General features: G+C 40.6%; 1 protein-coding gene across 1 annotated transcript in view; it reads right to left on the reverse strand.

Annotated features, from left to right (window-relative positions):
* Nucleotides 1-3,016: 3,016 nt before the first annotated feature.
* The window catches only part of rps6kal (ribosomal protein S6 kinase a, like), a 47,794-nt gene continuing 31,578 nt past the window's right edge, over nucleotides 3,017-19,232 (reverse strand). Inside the window, exons 13-22 of the mRNA XM_079839004.1 lie at nucleotides 16,846-16,948; nucleotides 16,608-16,732; nucleotides 15,210-15,332; nucleotides 15,005-15,094; nucleotides 14,760-14,918; nucleotides 10,165-10,326; nucleotides 10,004-10,080; nucleotides 8,662-8,779; nucleotides 4,193-4,333; nucleotides 3,017-4,115 (exon numbers count right to left, since the gene is read on the reverse strand). Of these exons, the coding sequence (XP_079695130.1) occupies nucleotides 3,987-4,115; nucleotides 4,193-4,333; nucleotides 8,662-8,779; nucleotides 10,004-10,080; nucleotides 10,165-10,326; nucleotides 14,760-14,918; nucleotides 15,005-15,094; nucleotides 15,210-15,332; nucleotides 16,608-16,732; nucleotides 16,846-16,948 (1,227 nt within the window). The 3' untranslated portion in view covers nucleotides 3,017-3,986. The remainder of the gene's footprint in view (nucleotides 4,116-4,192; nucleotides 4,334-8,661; nucleotides 8,780-10,003; nucleotides 10,081-10,164; nucleotides 10,327-14,759; nucleotides 14,919-15,004; nucleotides 15,095-15,209; nucleotides 15,333-16,607; nucleotides 16,733-16,845; nucleotides 16,949-19,232) is intronic.

The following is a 19,232-nucleotide window of genomic DNA, read 5'->3' on the forward strand; positions in this document are numbered from 1 at the left end:
TTCTGTCTTATGTCAAGGTCAAATATGCTGGAAAAGAAGGACTTTTCTGAAGAAAAGTGAGTTTAACTGTAACTTCTGCAGGGGTGAGGGAAAGTTACTTTTAAAGCATGTATTTTACTACAGATTACAAAATACGTGCTTTAAAAAGTCATTTGTAACATATTTCGTTAGATTACAGTTTTTGTAACTTAATCTAAATACTAATATGGTACAAAGAGTCCATCAAACGTAGGACATAGTTTTTTCTCTGCGTATTATTTTTGACAACATCAGTTTTCCACAGTATCTCTTGAAGGAGAAAATGCATTTACCAATGCAACAATGCGTTAAGAGCTGGGGTGTGTAAACTTTATGAATTGCATGAACAGGGTACATCGTAATTATTTTGTCTTCAGGGAAACATGGAAGTATTAGCTTCTGAAGGGCAGTACTAAATGAAAAAAAAGTTATCTTTAAATAAAATGTATACATCGTCTTTTGAGCTTATTCAGGACAGTCCTAAATAAAAACAACGTGCAATTTTTATGATCCCTCTTATTTTATTAAGATTATAAAAAATTTTGCATATTCTGCAAGGGTATGAATATGAGCAGAACTGTATCTACGGATGCTTTTGCAGAGTAATCACTTTGGTAATCTAAAATGATTTTCGGATATAACTGTAATTTGATTACCGCCCACTTAAAATGTAACTAATGAAAAGATAACATATATTCTTAAAGATAAAGAGGACAAATTTAAGAGGATCTGGAGTCCCTTCTTATTATTTATTGAACATGAGGATATTAACCATATAATAGAGGAACAAAATGCTTGATTAGGTATTATATTCAATAATTAGTATTAAATGTATTTTATTGTGCAATATATTAACCCTATTTTATTGCTTATATTTCTGGGTATTGATTACTGTAATGTATTGTTAACTCTGGCCCTCTAAGTACATATTGTAGTACCCATTTGTACTATTGTAATTTTCTTGTAATATGAGCCCCTGTTTGTTTGTTTTGTTTTGTTTATGTACATTATATGTATTGTTACAGACATGTGATGTACATTGTTGTGTTTAAGAAAATGTAATAAAAAAATACTATTACAAAAAATGTAACTAATGAAATACAGTACATTACTCCACAACCCTGTGTATATGAACGTTACATCGATTGGCCTTTTCTGCGATTGGCCAGTTTGTTGTGATCGTTTCAGTTATTTACCGAATTGAATAAATTACTTTAATATTTAAAGGTTAACTGTAATCATGCAATGCAAAATGATAATTTACAAAAGATTAAATTTAGGCAACGGCAATTTGCACTAAGTGAAAATAACATTTTCTTAGCGATAGATGATATTTACACTAAGTGCAAATAGTGAATTATTCTATTTACTCCATATAAAACGTTGCAATTTGTGTAAATAGTAATTAGATGCTATTTATAGGCCAACTTCATTTTGACAGATACATACTATTTGCACCTCAGTATTGTTGTACATTAACAGGATGCAATAATAAGAGTGTAAATTATTATATTTATTAAACTTATTAAATGGATGCCGCCTTAATGGGACAGTAAAAGCCCTCTCTACACAGACCGCTAACCCTACCCAATAAATGCTTTTATTATCATTAAACATTTCTTTAGGCACTTTTAGAACATTTTCTCAATTTGTATTGAAAGTAAATGCCTTTCTGATGTGATATGTGATGAGAAAAGGGAAAAGGGAGAGGAGCGAGCTCTGCAAAAGGCGGATTCGAACCCGGGTCGATCACGTCAAAATTTAGATCCTTGTGCCGCTTTACTGACTGCACCACTGAAGAAGTTGAAATTCACACTTTTTTTTGTGCCATTGTTAGGCGGAGCTAGTGCGAATAGACACTCCATTAAAGGCATCGCAATCAGGGCTTGACGTTAACTTTTTTTGCTCACCAGCCACAGTGGCTACTGGTTTTCCAAAGTAGCCACTCATGCATTTTCACTGGCCACAATTTTGTTATTAGGAAATGTGTGTGTGTGTAATTGGTGTAACATGTGACGCCACAGCGGAAATCCACCCACAAATGGCGGGTGTTAATGTCAAGCCCTGATCACAATTATTTAAATGAATGAATGAAGCACAACAAATGTATGACAAAGGCCTAAAATAGACAATTAATCATCAGCCAAATTTCATAATCGTGACAGCCTAATGGGAATAACCCAGTTTAGCCTGATCAATCACACTTGCCCGTGATTCTCAAAACTTTGTTTAGATCTTTCACGTGTTTTTGAAAAGAGTTGGAGATAAACTGGAGAGTTGCCCATAAATAAATATCAAATACTCCATGACATATAGTGTGTGCCCTGTTTTAGTGTATTGGTATGTTTAGTGTGTGTCTCTTTGCTGATGGAAAGTGGAACGGATGGAATGACTACAATTATGGGGTCAGGATTCACGATGGCAGATTTCAAATCACATACTCTACTTTCCTAGCCGAAATTAGCCACAACATTTGAGGTCGGGAAGTTCGGTCTGGACTTGATCCGTTGTGGAGCAACTATGCTGGAACCAGAGCTGTTTGGACCAATCACATTGTCAGGGCGGGCTTTATATGATGATGGACAGATGATCAACAGTAACATCATCATCCACGTCACCAAAGAGCGCTTGGGATAAATTCGACAACTATGCATTGCTCAGATTGGTTGTAGGTCTACCCAATTGAGTGCAGAGGTCTTTTATTTCCTGGTTCGGTTGAAACACGCCCCATAATCACAGCCCAAGTATAGGTTTCTGCAGGATAGGAATTACTAGATCAGTGGGTTTGCCTACGTCAAAGTGTGGGTAGGGTTTAGGGGTGTTGTGCGGTAAAGTAGATCACTTTCATTGCATGATTTATAAACACCCACAAATTTAGAAACGCCCACTTTTGTTCCGCAGAGACCCCATCCTCAATGATACATATGAACAAATCAAAAAGGTATTTCGACAAATTGCTGTTTGGCTGAAATAACACACACGCACACAAGAACAAACATCATGTCAATAATGTTCTTTAATGTCAATATGTACATCACCTGAAAGAAAAAATAAAATTTTAAAAATAAGTGAAATAAATACAATATGATACAATTTCCACAATGTCTTTAAAAAGTTTTATGGAATATTTTTTTCCCCTCCACCTGGAGCAGAGAGATGCGGTTTCATGGATTCAATCTCAGCTACATTCATTCACCTCATTCGATTTTATAAATATAGATTTATTTCTTCACCTTTTGCTCATGTACTTCCCATTCAACAAAAGGCAAAGAGCGGTCTGAGACGGGAACAGATGGAGGGAGCGGAAACGTCTCGCAGAAGCAACGACCTGCCAAGCCTCAGTGCAAATGTGCTCAAGGTTCCACACAAACGTAATGAACGAGTCTATAATACATCGAGCTAAAGTAACGCGTAACACTGAGTGCTTCTGAGGTAATGCCATGTGGTTCGCAACACTAACAGGACAAAAAGTGGCTTAGAAATGGATAATGTGCGGGTCGTCATTATTATAGCTTGCGTGAAGAAAACCAAGCCAGGTTTTAGGACCATTCAGATATTGTTTCGCACATTAGCGTTCTTGACAGTCCTTTCCCCAATTCTCATAGGAGACACTAATCCAAGCCCCTTCTCATACATTTAAATGTGGGAAAACTAGTTTCATTTCAGAAGTCATGGTACCACATACTGGAATGAAATGTTCTTAATGGTCCTAAAAACAGGCTTCTTGCGCTTGATGGACATTTCTTCATGGGATCCACTGGGAACGGAGGGGCAAGAACATTCGAAACACCTTGCTAATGCGTGAAACACTTCAGACACGATGGAGAGATGGAGCTGGTGTTTTTCACTCTACCAGAGAGAAACGAGAGGGGCTTTCGTCCGCTTCCTTTCGCAATGTCGCGCACTCCCTGAAGCATCACGTACGAGAACTCGAGAGGAGATGCCAACCGTTGGAGACATCACGCGCTTCACGACATGTCTGTAGACGTCAGCTTCTTCATGTTCCTGCGCTGAGCTAGACTGGAGGCAGCTACGGGTTCCAGAACCGGCTTACACGTCTTGTGGTTCAACGCTGAGTATGTGGCAGCCATCGCTCCCTACGAGAGACACCGTCAAACTCAAGCAGAACTTCGGTCTAAAGACCGGGCATGGAATCAAGAAACTCGAGGCATACCTTGACCAAATGAGGCGCTTCGTGGCGCGTGAGCTGAAAGTGTGGGTTCTGGTCCCGGCAGGCGATCCACGAGTGTTTCAGTACCTGTTCTGCGGAGTATCGCTGATGAGGGTCCACGTGCAGCATATGAGACAGCAGGTCCTGCGAACACACAAGGCCTCATGTTTGCACTGATATCGGGATGTCTGTACACTGCTCATGAAAGCACTCAAATGACCACACAAATGGTGAATGTGATTTCACCAAGTAGAAGCTGTTCTTGGTGGGCTTGCTGCGATAGTCAGTGTTACTGGTGTTCAGGCACAACAGCAGTTACATCACCGTGGCACCGCCCCCACCGTCTTTTTTTATAGCTAGTAATAAAACCATTTAGTTCAGTCTCGTTTCGAGGCCGGGCTGTCGCTCGTTTCGAGGCTGAGTCTTCTAAGGGCGTTTTCACACCTGAAAGTCTGCACCAAGGTCCGAATCGAAGTTCATGTTTTGATACTTTTTATACATTCGGTTAGTTTTGGTTTGGTTTCACATTGAAATTATGTGAGCGGTAGGGATGTGACGGTGAGGACATTTTTCCACCGGTTAATTGATGTGTGACAACACCGGTAATACCGGTATCACTGGCGGAGGCTTTTAAATCACTAATTCTATCTAACCGAAAGTAACATGCACACGACTGCTCTGAACTGAAAACGCGCCAGTGCGCACACACCGTGAATGACAGTCTGTAAATGCGCGCTCTGTGAGGCCATGGGTGCGTCTCAATCAGTTCCCTAGTTCAGTAGTCAGGGCACTGATCAAGCATTGATCAGTCTATGATTGAGATGCACGCCATGAATGAATAACAGTTCGTCCGTAAAGCCTTGTTTATACTCGACGCGCCCGCACGAGCGTGAGGGGGCGCGCGACAAAAATAAATGCGCGCAGACTCAGTCAGCGTAGCGCGGAGGCTCGCACTGCGGAGCCAGGCGAAAGTAAACAATGCGCGCTCTGTGCGGCCGTGCACATTTTACTTTCGGTTTTGAATTAGCGCCAATTCGGCTGCGGGTTGCTTGTACTTGCGGGTTCATTAGCCTATTATTTTTAATGAAAAACACAACAACAAAACAAATGACAAACTCCCTTAAATAGGCTCTTTTACGTTTCGCTTTGAAACCAAACCTTCCGCGATCATCTCAGTCAGCTCCTCACTCTTAAATCTGATGAATGACTCCTGCCGCTGCCGAGACTCACGGTCGGATCCTGCTTTATTAAGCAGATACGTTCAGTTTTTATTTGTATTGTCTGTTCTCTAACTGAACTAAATTATTTTATTACTATAAAAAAAAAATCTAAAAGATGGTGGGCGGTGCCACGGTGGGCAAGTGATGTAACCGGTGTTGAGTCTGGACACCGGTAACACCGACTATCGTAGCAAGCCTAGTGAGCGCACTAAAGAACTTTACATGACACACTTGCGTCCACTCATCATCATCTATGTGGGCGGCATCTGGACACTGATTGGTTTGTAAATGGACATGCGTCTGACGTCAGTGTCTTTGACAAGAATGAATGAACGGATGCATATCGTTGCCACTATTGAACAGTGCGCATTGCTGGACTATTTTTTATTCGTTACGTTTAAAGTGGACATTTCAAGCTTTATATACACATATTTCTCATGTTTGGGAGACAGTAGCTGCTGAGTTTTGGTTTATTTGAGACGCTCCAGTTCATGTGCAAAGCATGTGATCGCTCCCGCAATTATTGTCTGCTATAGACTATTTGCTTCTTATTTATTAAATCCAGGCAATTATCTGATTAAACGTTGATTAAAATTAAGATACAATTTATATGAAACGAAATTCACATTAAAGAAATGCTTTCTAAGCAAAATCATACAAAATTTAGTTCCAAATAATTTCTGACTTTGTCTTCTGACATATTGCGCATATTTTCACTTTTCATAATCAATGTAGCCTAGATTGAATTTAAAAATAACGTTATAATATTTAAACATAAACAGGAACTTCCTGTAAATGGTCTGAAAGTCCGAACCATACAGAAAATGCTTTCACACTAGAAACGAACCGAACCTTTGTTCAGTTTGATCCGGACCGAGAATACCTCTTTTCGTCGGACCAAATTTCGTCTGTTTGGTCCGGCCCGTGGTACGGGCTGAAAAGTCCGAAAATCCGGACCAAACAAGGCAGGTGTGAAAACGCCCTAAGTCAATGGTCCGGACCAAGGTATTCAGCGGGCCAAAAAACCCTGGCCGTTGGCCCCGGGGAAGACCCAACGAGGCCCAATCAAGCCCCGGAAGTGACAGAGGAAACGCGACTGGCACACACTAGCACACTCGCTTTTGGGCCGACAGTGGAAATGCGGCTAATGACAGAATTTTCATTTTTCGGTGAACGATCCCTTTAAAAACAACAACAAACTTTGTAGAGGTTTCATTCAAAATTATTTCTAGTTCAAATATTATATCTAGAATATACATTTTAGACCAGGAAAAATTCAGAATCTGATTCTGACATAAATTCTTCATAACTAAGGAAGTGAGGCTTTTAACCCTCTCGAGTGGGCAGTCGCGCCGGCGTGATTGGCTTGCTTTTTTTCTTATCAGTGCCAAAGAGACTCAAATAACTCGTTTTTTATCATTCAGGCAAGTGTTATACATCATTATGATCTGTTAAGTTTCTTTTTTTTTTTTTGTGTACAGTCACAATAAAAACAAATTGTTGTGCTTTTTGCAAAATAAAGAAATCAAACACGATCTGCAGCCTCTCTGTCAAAGATGTTCATTCTGATAGTCTTCAGAAAATGACCTCTAGCTTAGTGAATAATTGTCTTACAAACATGAGACATGTGTTTAAAGAAACGCTGAAATGTCAGGTTTTAAACACTGTAAACCAAATCAAAAACAAATATTCTGTGTTTATGTAATCTGTTTGAAAGCGGAGCGATGTTAGTCGTTCCTGAGCAGCTCATTATACACTAATGCGACCACGTGCTCTACGACGCCCACACACACATCAACTGTGCTGCATTCCTACTTCAACTACATCGTTTTGAGACGCGTTTAATAATCCTGGAATAATTCTCCATGACAAGCTGTTCATTTCTGGAAGAAACGATCCACCGCTGTGTGTAAGTAGGCTAAGTTTACTCTGTAAGCACCTGTGAATATTAAACGCAAAAACCTGCGCGAGGACGCATTGAAGCTTTCTTTGTTTAAATTAGCTCAAAATTACTGTCAGATGTAAGTAATTACCTTGACAAACTATACATCATTTAAAAGATCTAAGACTCAAGCTTCCATTTTTGACCTCCGTTTTCATTCTCAAAGTCATATAGTGACTGTAATTTGTTAATATGTGTCAGAAGTTATGAATATGAAAACCGCGTCTGTACCTTTAATTGTAATATGAGCCTCAGCTGATCTCATTCATAAAAACTCCTCTTTTCTCCTCATGAAGACTCACGACAAAACATCCCTCTGGGCTTTTAGTTCAAAAGTGTGCAGATGAGGAGACATATTGATAGATTCTCATATGTCTGTGTCAAATTTCTATACAGAGAAGTGTTATTTCAATCTGTTGTGTTTTCAGTTCACACTGGCAGCCGGAGGGCGCTATATATAGCACGCATGAAGAAGACATCATGTGACATTGACATAAACAGCTTCCAGAAATCGCTATAACATGCAGATAGACACATTTGAAGATAATAAACATACAATCGCAACAATATATGGCTTATCTGTGTTATTTATACCATGTTGGCGTGGCTATTTATAACATTTGACTTGTGATATAAAGCAAGTTTAGAGTAAAAACATGGTTTTAATCTCATTAATTGTTGTGCTTTAATAAATCGGTGTAATAAATCATAAATTGTTGTGGCAGATAATACAGATAATATGTTTTAAGTTATCTGGTCTACCTTTATGAATCAACTCTGCACTGTGCCCAAGCAGAATTTCCCCTTGGGGACAATAAAGTTAACTAACTAACTAACTAACTAAGCAAAAACTCACTTCATCTCATCATTATTCATTAGATATCACGCCTCCTCGCATATTGGCTTTGTAAAGAGAAACTGTCTTACAAATTTTAAATCAGTGTATTGTTTTATGTGAATGATTCTCACATCAGTATAAAGAAAAAATTCTATGGAAATACAAGATGGAGTCAAAAGTCTTGTGAACACATATCTATTGTGTGTTTTGAGAGCTTAATTTTAAAACAACGTTTTTTGTTTTTTCAAAAACCGTGCATAAACATTTTTCTCTCAAAAATACAAGCATGTACATACATGTTGCTCACATATTATGGTAGCCCAGTTTGTGCTGAATACAGTGTAATTACACTTTTGCCATTAATGTGTTTATAAGCAACTGAAAAAAAAAACACAAATGTAAGAGCATGTCAAAACTTCTAAAGGGCCCCAAAAGAGCTCGACTCCAGAGGGTTAAAGGATTTCTCTGCTACCTTTGAGGAGTCCGACACGGAATCCCAGTTTCCTCCGCTCAGGGAGAATTTCCCACTGCCGATGCGTAACAGAATTTCTTCTGGCGTGTCATTGGGTCCGTTGGCAAAGGGCGTGTACCTACACAAATACACAAAACATCAATGCAAAAACACACAGATTGTTTTCATGAAAACAGAGAAGACTGTTCAGCCGACTTCTGTAATGTGCCCGATGCCATACGAAGGTGACACTTTATTTTAAGGTGACATGTACATGTACTTACTATAGTAATAACAGTAAACTATGCATAATTACAAGTGACTAACCCTAAACCAAACCGTAACTCTATAGTAAGTGCATCTAGTTAATTAATGTTACTCAGACTGGTGGAAATTGGTGGCAGACCCGTCCAGTGTTGGGGAAAGTTACTTTGAAAAGTAATGCATTACAATATTGCGTTACTCCCTTAAAAAGTAACTAATTGAGTTACTTAGTTACTTTTTAAGAAAAGTAATGCGTTACGTTACTTCTCCGTTACTTTTTCTCACCTGGGCTGGGCTTGTTTTTTTTAATAACAAAAAAGTTATATATTTGTGCAACGATAAAGAAATTTCAATAATAAGCCCCAGGCTGAGGTAAAAATGCAAATTGACGCATGAACAGTAGAGGGCGCAGCTCTGCTGCCATTCTGGAGAATGGAAGAATAGGACGCAGGAGGAAAAAGTTTTACCAATAAAAACTAAAAATCTAGTCATTTTAATCATCAAAGGTCAGCAGCAAGACATTGGTAAATTAAATATAAAGATTATGCATAAAAATAGTTGTTTTATTTAACATTTAATTATTGGAGGTTTGCATAGTACTCTGATTTTGCATTTGACTGATTTTATTCATTTTGAGGAATACAGAATCTTTATTGTGCAAGTGAGATAAATAAAGGCTCACATTTAGTCAGGAACTACAATAACCCTCATGTTTAGAACAACGCCTCTGCACTTATTTTTCTCAACATGGGGGCAGGAGAGCTGTCAGTCAAATTAATGTGAAAAAGTAACTTGCGTTACTTTTTTTAAAAAGTAACTCAGATATTTTGTTGTAAATTTGAAAAGTAATGCGTTACTTTACTAGTTACTTGGAAAAAGTTATATTATTACGTAACTCAAGTTACTTGTAATGCGTTACCCCCAACACTGGACCCGACTAATCGATGATGAGAATTGTTTGTCGATGATTTTCACTATCGATTATTATCGATTTTATCAAATAGTTGTTGCAGCCCTAAAATTAAAGCACAACTTTCCTGTGCATTTTCACTTTGACAATAACAAAAAGTGCAAAAGTGGACTTGATGGTCACACTGACCCCGCCAACATGGTGTAGAGCAGGACTCCCAGACTCCAGATGTCACAAGCAGCATCATAACCCTGCCGCATCAGCACCTACAACACGACAGACAAAGCGTGTCAGATCAATTCAGGACACGTTCTGGACATGAAGTACATGCGGAGCAGTCGATTCCTCACTTCAGGAGCCACGAAGTTGGCGGTGTAACAGGGTGTGAGCAGCAGTCCGTTGTCTCCTCTCAGTTGCTTGGCAAAGCCAAAGTCACAGATGCGTATGGAGTCAGGGTTTCCTGAATCGTCCATGTAGAGGATGTTGCTGGGCTTCAGGTCCCTATGCACCACCTGCGTCAGGAACACAGCCTGTCTCAATTCCACTGGCTTCTAACGATTCAAACTTGTTAACAGGGCTGGGTGAAATGGATCAAATACATTTTTAAGATTAAAAATCATTGGACTACTTGCACAACCACTTCATGAATTATCTTGAACCTGCTGAAATTATCCTATAAATATATTTTCCTTCCGATTCTGAATAATAAATAAATGTATTTCCCCAATAACATGCAGCAGTCCAGTGCTTGTCTTCTCTTTAACAGTGTTTTTCTCTTATCATATTTCATACCTGTTGACTTCACATTTTTAAATGATTTTGACTGATAAAAAGGATTGCTTGTGCACTGGTGCTCTTATTTAAAATATTTGAACGAATGAATGCCAAACAAAGCCATGAGCATCAATAGTAACACGACGTTCTCCATTGTTGATGGAAGGCTTGTTCGAGATGTGTTGGTGCTGTGCAGACCGATCGCCGTATGACAACGAGTACAGCGAGAGCACACGACTCCTTATGCTTTTGAATCGCTTATGCAGTGTTTTGATATCCTGGGCTGATCGGTCTGCGCAACAAGCCTGGTGTGTTTGTGTTTCCCGCTGCCTCGCTAGCGTTGCTGAGAAAGATGAGACGTATACAGTGACGTAAGACCTGGCTCTGTGGCGGCTCTCTAGCCTGTGGAAAGGCAAACCGGTTCTTAGAAGGGACGTCAGTCGAACCAACTCCGAACCGGCACTAGCGCTAGCTCTGAACTAACACCCGGTTCATTCTGGTGGAAAAGGTAAGAGGTCTAAAATACTGGTTCTCAACCAGGGGGCCAGTGACCACTAGGGGGCTTTAGGGAACCTAATAATTCTTCAATATTTTCATGCAAAATGGCTGTGCCCATTAGGAAGTGGTGCAACGGATCACAAAACTCACGGTTCGGATCGCACTACGGATCGGATCATTTTTCGGATCAGAATAAAAGGGGGAGGAGATTTTTATTTGCGTTCCATTTATTACATGAAAACTTTTGGTGTTAACATAACCTATATGGTTTATAGGTTAACAAGGAACTTTTGGTGTTAACAACAATAAAATAAATAAATAACCATCTGAATAAATCAAATTTCACTAAAAACAACCTGAGACGTGAAAATGGGCCTGAGCTTTTTATTTTTTTTTTAAAGATTAGGATGTCAACGTTCTCAGGGAGAGTAGACCTCTCACACTTGTCAGCATTGCAATTATTTTTGTAGGCCTATACACTATTTTATAGATATCATATTTAAACGCACTATACTTAAACAACGTTTAAATGAATTCATTACTTTGTATTTATATAGCCTAATACCTACTTTAGATGTATATTACGTTGCTCATGCAAATTGCAAAACAGACAATAGACTATGTTAAAATAACAAACATTTTAAATTAAAACTTACGCTTTTCTTTCGTTTTTAAATCTTTTTACAAGAAATCCTGCAGGTCATAAAGAACTTTGTTTTTCCACCTCCAAGAAAGGACAGGTGCTCTCCATTATTTCTCCTTGTTTACTTAAAGGCCGTTTTCCTTGCTTTACTCGAGGCAAAAAGCCATGTGTTGACTTTAAAACCGAGTAGACTTTACATTATATGCATCTGTGGTGGAATTACTAGATTTTCACATCGATACATGTTTGTTTTAATGCGGATGCGCTGTCACTTTAATTCAGCGCCAGCACATCCAAAAATATGCTCTGTGCGGAAACAATCAGCACATCTGTATGGCCACGCGCTCCTAGAGCGACTGACGGACCGAAGCCCCATGCAGTGTGAAAGCTGTATCCGTTAACATGGGCACGGAGAAAATACACACCGCATACGCACTGCAAACGGAGTGTGTGTGAAACGGGCGTCAGCAGGTGCCATGCTCGATGCATGCGCCACTTTTATACGGCTTTCTCGTGCCGCAGTGTCTACATAATGTTAGTTTTGTCCACACCCTTCTTCCGTCATCTTTATATTTTACGGGGAAGCCAAAATGCTCCCATACACGCAAAAATTGAATGATGCGGGAGGCTTTAACATGCCCTGTTCACGTGAACACGTGTCTCTCTGAAACTCAGCATCGAGTTTAAAGGTCCCATGGCATGGCATTTTTCTATTATTTTATAGTGTTTCCTGAGGTGTACTTATATTGTTAGTATGATTTTTACATCATAAAATGTCATAATTTAGAAATAAAAGGCATTTTTTTCTATACTGCTGTTTGCCCTGTGGCTGAATGCCCTGCTTCAAGAGGCGTGTCTGCTGTGAGACTTCAGGAAAAACGCCCACTGTTGTGATTGGCTGACATCTTTGCATTTTAAATGAGCGGAGGGGGCGTGGTTTAACGAGGCACGAGCAGGCACGAGTCTGCCAGAGACAGATGGACCTGTGTTCACTTCACATCAGTTCTCTCAGCATGTCTCAGTTCAGGGTGAACTGTTGTAGTTACTAGCATATACTTCAGGTTATTAGTTTATTTCTAGTCAGAGGGGCTGTCACTCATGTCAGAAAGTTAGTAAATTATGGATCAGCGCTGACTCGAGACGCGAACCGTTTAGAACGATTCAGTCCGATTTGGTGAACTGGTTCGGTTCACTAAAAAGAACCGATTCAAAAGAATGATTCGTTCGCGAACAGGACATCACGGAGACGGAGCGATTGCTAACAAAGTTATTTATAGTAACTACTGAGTTATGAGAGCGTTGTCTGTCAGCGCGAGTTTATTGTGTTTGTATCTGAGAGTTCTGAATAAACACGAGTCCCAGTCACACCGAGTCCTCTTCATCATTATTCTACCAACTTTGTAACACATGCAATGTACCATTACAGCGAGATGAACGAGTTAGTAAGTTTGATTAAAGCATTATTTCTAGATATGTTCCAATCATATGAATAGCGTCAGTGATGCGCATTGAGTAACTTACACAGCGCAAACAAAGACACAACAGCAGTAATCGAATGTAATCCAGTTTATTGTGGGGAAAGCTGGCTAGCCTAGCCCAGATACCCTCACGCTTACCCCCCTTCTGCTTAATCTCACGCCGCGTTTGGTGCCTCCGCTGTGGGCCAGATGCAGTACTGGGGGTCGGGGATGTTGAAGGCCGAGCTTCGGCGTGTGTGAGGTTTATCTCTAAAGATGTTACTGCTGATGTTAAACAGAAAAGACTGTATGCACATTTTAGAACAGATAGACGCGACGAGGACGTACAAAACACTGACTCACAAGATAGAAAACACCGTTCTGTCGGGAGAGAGAGAAGCCGCAGCGTGTGCACGAATAATAAATAATTAGCTACACATCAGAAATCAATGATCACAGATCAGAAGGAACTGAAGAAAGACTTCTGTTTTCATTTGTACATCCAAACACTGAGAAACTGCCAGTTCACTCGTTCACAAGTAACGTTAATGATCTCGAGTGTTTGCATGGGCGTGGCAGATTCTCTGGGCGGGGGAAAGGGAGGAAACCGTTCCTGCTTGGACGTCAAACCAGGAGGCTTCAGGATTGGCTAGTCTGGCCTGTCATTTTCTCAAAGGCAGAGAGAGACAGCCAGAACTCGGGTTTACACCGATCAACATTTCTATCCACTTGGGGACAATATTCAGGCTAGGGGAACTCATATTAATGTTGAAATACCTCATAAAATGAAAATTTCATGCCATGGGACCTTTAAAGGAACGAGATCACTTAAAAAGCAATATCGGCAGAAAAACTGTCTTTTAGTCTGCAATCGCTAAACAATTCAGCTTAATCCACAAGTGCAAAAAAAATGCGCAATAAATCCGCGGGTCACGTGCTCACGTGGTTTTGGTCTATACGGCTAATTTTGCCCTTCATGACGACTGTGAGGGGGGTGAATTATTTTAGAACTCATTCGTTTACATTATATAAAGCATTAAAGTCATGCATAATTAAGGGCGTGGCCACTTTGAGTAACAGGTGGATTGCCATTTATCTGCTGTCTGTTAGTCATCACCTCAGCTCCGCCCACGTCCCGCCTCTTTGCCCATTTTCTGTTATCTGGGAGTGACGCTGACAAGATGGCGACGCCCAGCTCGACTACTTTACGCTTCAGAACGGCTCTTCAGAATCCTGTGGGTAACGTCACGGACACTACATCCATATTTTTTTACAGTCTATGACTAGGACGAGAAAAAACAGCTATGCTTGAGCATTCGGCCCTTTTTAGGGTCTGAACTTCCTGTTTTTGGTTAGTTTACATGTCTTTGGTCCGTGTTGCGTTCATATTTCATTCGAAACACACCAGAGTTTGTTCGGAAGCAGATCAAGACCCATCTTTTCAGTGATTGCTGCGCATCAGGGTTCGGATGGCAACGTTCACACTTCGCACCAGGGTTCGTTTTAATCCAACCAAACATGCCAAGTGTGAACACATTCTTAGGTTAAACATAGGAATGCGGGTCTGTCTCACCCCCTGGCAGTGCAGGTAGTCCACAGTTTTGGTGATGGTGTAGAGCACAGCGCTGGCCTCTCGCTCAGAGAAGAACTTCTGCCTGAGGATCTTATCCAGCAGCTCACCGCCCTTCATTAGCTCCGTCACTAGATACACGAAACGACCCTCGTCATACACCTGAGTGACACACACACACACACAATGACACCTTAGTGACTCAAGCACAGAGCTGAATAGTTTGAAATCAGAGTCATGTCACTCACATCCTTCAGTGTGATGATGTTGGGATGCTGCCCATACCGCATCAGGATCTCGATCTCCTCCGATGGGTCTCGCTTACTTTTGTCAATAATCTATTTAACAATCACAGTGAAAACGTTACACAGCAGGGACACACACACGTTCATGTGAAAGTATCTTCTAGAACGGAGGCATCAGAAATGATTATTTTGGGGTGTCATGTCTGACCTTCACAGCAAACTCCATGGCGGTGACCCTGTGTATGCAGCGTTTGCATATGGAGTATGAACCCACGCCGATGTCCTCCTTCAGCTCGTACATGTCCGAAAACTGAGCTGAGCCACCATGCATCTGACACACACACACACACACACACACATTTATGCATACATACACTACCAATCATGAATGTGTTATCGGTATGATTTTTTTGTTTGTGAAAGCAGATTATGATATTCACCAAGGCTGCATTTTTTGATCAAAATCTAAACTTTTTAACATTTTTCCTGTGATGGCAAAACTTCTTCTCTGCATTTTATTCAGCTACAGCGATAGCTGGATGTCTTTGTCCATATTAGGGATTTTTCGTGGAACGGCCTTCATTAATGTAACATTTCACGTTTCAGGCCAAACTAAATAATTGCAACTTGTTCTCTGTACAGTGGCCAAATCTGCAAGATAACAGAGGCGGAGGTGGGTGAAGGGGTTGGTGGTATTGACCCACTCTTATGCTCCCTGTTGATTGGCAGGTCCTGCAGACTGGGGTCATTTTCGTGGACTCTTCCACACTGGCGGGCAAACTTTCTCGGAGTGCGGGCAGAACGCCTCGTCTGTATCCGACGACATGCTACATGGCAGAAGCAGCTGTGCGCTGTGTCTGCTTGTGTTTTATGACAGGTGGCGACCAGGGTTAAGGTGCAATACCTCCACCTACTGTACGTTGAGATGTCAGATTGTTTACCTGTTATATTATCATATATGTTCTATTCATTTGAAATATTACCGTTATCGCCAAACCTTGTATATTGCGACACCCTCTAATTAACACGATAATGATATTTCATTTTTAAATATCACAATTATCGTCAATACTGGTATATTGCAGCACCCCTAATATATATATATAATATTATACATTAACGTTCAAAACTTTGGGATCAAGTAAGAAATTAATTATTTTGTTCAGGATGCATTAAATTGATCAAAAGTGACAGTAAAAAGACATTTATAATGTTACAAAGAAATCCCTTTAATATAAATGCGGTTATCTTAAACTTTCTATTCATCAAAAAATGTGCACAGCCGATTTCAACATTGATGATAATAATAAATGTTTCTTGAGCAGCAAATCATCATATTAGAATGATTTCTGAAGGATCATGTGACACTGAAGACTGGAGTAATGATGCTGAAAATTCAGCTTTGATCACAGGAATAATTTCATTTTAAATTAAATAACAAACAGTTATTTCAAATTGTAAAAATATTTCACAATAATATTACAGTTTTTGCTGTATTATGCATCAAATTAATGCAGGCTTGGTGTGCAGAAGAAACTTGAAACACAAAAAAAGGTCTAAACAATACATATATAACTAACTGAATTAACGAGATTTTGTGGCTTACCTGCACTATGGGGAGGATGTTGACTAGTGGGGCACTTTTGCTTTCCTCCAGGGAGACTGGAGCTACAAAACTGAAGCCTTTAAAGAGCTGGTGAGCGTTTGCACTGGGGGGAATGCCTGGAGAATCTGCCCACAGGAAACACACAGAACACAACTCCAGTCATCATAGCACCGCTAGCAGATACCTGCGTCAGCACTAGCTCCCATGTCATCTCTCTAGAACACATTCCCCATCGTACCTTTGGGAGTTTTGGCTGTGAATTCTGGGTCGAAGCAGAAAGTGTCGTCTGGTTTCCCTGCAGCAGGTTTGAATGGAGGCTGAAGTTCTCTCCTGTACAATTTCTACACAGACGAAATAAACAAAAATATGTTCCACCTGACACACACAACAAGGTAAAGCCTGTTCATCAGCCAGACTTAAGTCGGCATTCAAAATATACTTCAGCAATGTGATGGATTTCTGAGTGAAGCCTCCAGGACTGGATTTTGTTGCATATGACGACAGACTCAGGGCTTAATGTGTGTTTGTAGTGGGGTGTCATGGGGGACTGAACATCAAGTTCACCCTTCAAAGCATCTCCACATATCCTACTTTTCAAATCTATCCTTATTTGCCATTACGGTTGCATCTAATATACTATTAATCATCAGAAATTACAATGTCAGAATTACTTCCAACCGTAACTTACACTACATGTACAAAAGTATTGGGACACACCTCTTTATTCAATTCAGGTGTTTTAATCAGACTCATGGCTATTGGTGAATAAAATCACTCTAGCCATGCAGTCTCCATTTACAAACATTTCATCGTCAGTGAATTAAAGAGTGGCTCTGTGATAGGATGCCACCTTTGCAATAAGTGAAATTTCATCCCTGCGAGATACTCCACGGTTAACTGTAATGGAAAGTGGAAGCGTTTAAGAACAGTAGCAATAAAGCAGAAGACCATGTGAAAAATCACAGGGCGTGTTGAGGCGCATGGTTTGGAGTTCCTAACTTTCACTGGCATTAATATCAAGCTTCATGGGATGGGTTTCCATGGCCCATGGTAGCGTGGTGTAAAGCACGCCGCCACTGGACTCCGGAGCAGTGGAAACGTGTTCTGTGGAGTGACCAATCACACTTCTGTTTGGTAGCCTGATGGGCGAGTGTTTGGTGGATGTCAAGAGAACATTATCTGCCTTTGTGCATTGTGCCAACTGTGAAGTTTGGTGGAGGAGGGATAACGGTATGGGGCTGTTCTTCAGGGTTTGGCCCCTTACTTCCAATCAAATCTTAAAGGGTTAGTTCACCCAAAAATGAAAATTCTGTCATTAATTACTTACCCTCATGTCGTTCGACACCCGTCAGACCTCCGTTCACCTTCAGAACACAAATGAAGATATTTTAGTTGAAATCTGATGGCTCTGAAAGGCCTCCATTGGCTCAATGGCACGGTTCACTCTCAAGACCCTTAAAAGGCACTAAAGACGTCGTTACAAAGTCCATCTCACTACAGTGGTTCTAAAATAACTTTATGAATCGGCGAGAATAGTTTTTGTGCGCAAAAAACCCTAAATAACGACTTACATAGTGATGACGATTTCAAAACACGGCATCATGAAGCGTTATGAATCAGTGAGTCGATTCAGTGGTTTGAATCGCCAAATTTCAGCAGTTTGGCGGTTTGACACGCGATCCGAATCATGATTCGACTCACTGATTCATAACACTTCGAAGCTTCATGAGGCCGTGTTTTGAAATCGTCATCACTATATAAGTCGTTATTTAGGGTTTTTTTGCGCACAAAAACTATTGTCGCCGATTCATAAAGTTATTTTAGACCCACTGTAGTGAGATGGACTTTGTAACGACGTCTTTAATATCTTTTTATGGGTCTTGAGAGTGAACCGTGCATTGTGCCAATGGAGGCCTTTCAGAGCCATCAGATTTCAACTAAAATATCTTCATTTGTGTCTGAAGATGAACGGAGGTCCAACGACATGAGGGTAAGTAATTAATGACAGAATTTTCATTTTTGGGTGAACTAACCCTTTAATGCTTCAGCATACCAAGACATTTTGGACAATGCAATGCTTCCAACTTTGTGGGAGGTCCTTTTCTATTCCAGCATGACTGTGACCCAGTGCACAAAGCAAGGTCCATATAGACATGGTTGGATGAGTTGTGTGTGGAAGCCCTGACCTGGAACGGATGAACTGGAACGGAGATTTCGAGCCAGGCCTTCTTGTCTAACATCAGTGGTTGAGCTCACAAATGCTCTACTGAATGAATGGGCAAAAATTCCCATAAACACGCTCCAAAATCTTGTGGAAAGCCTTCCCAGAAGAGTGGAAGCTGTTATGGCCGCATTTCCACTGTCAGGCCCAAAGCGAGCGTGCTAGAGCGTGCCAGAGCCAGTCGCATTTCCACTGTCACTACTGGGGCTTAATTTCCTCGGGGCCAACAGCCAGAGTTTTTTGGCCCATCGAATATCTTGGTCCAAAGCGGGCCAGCTCTGGCTTAATGAGAGGTCATGAACAGTGTGGAGACGGCAGCACTAGAACTGTTCTTATACATATAACTGTACTGGGACGGTCACTGAGAGAGTGTGCTAAAGCTCCTTTGGTCATATTTTTGGTGG

This window comes from Gobio gobio, assembly GCF_949357685.1.
Source record: "Gobio gobio genome assembly, chromosome: 16".
Classification (NCBI taxonomy): domain Eukaryota; kingdom Metazoa; phylum Chordata; class Actinopteri; order Cypriniformes; family Gobionidae; genus Gobio; species Gobio gobio.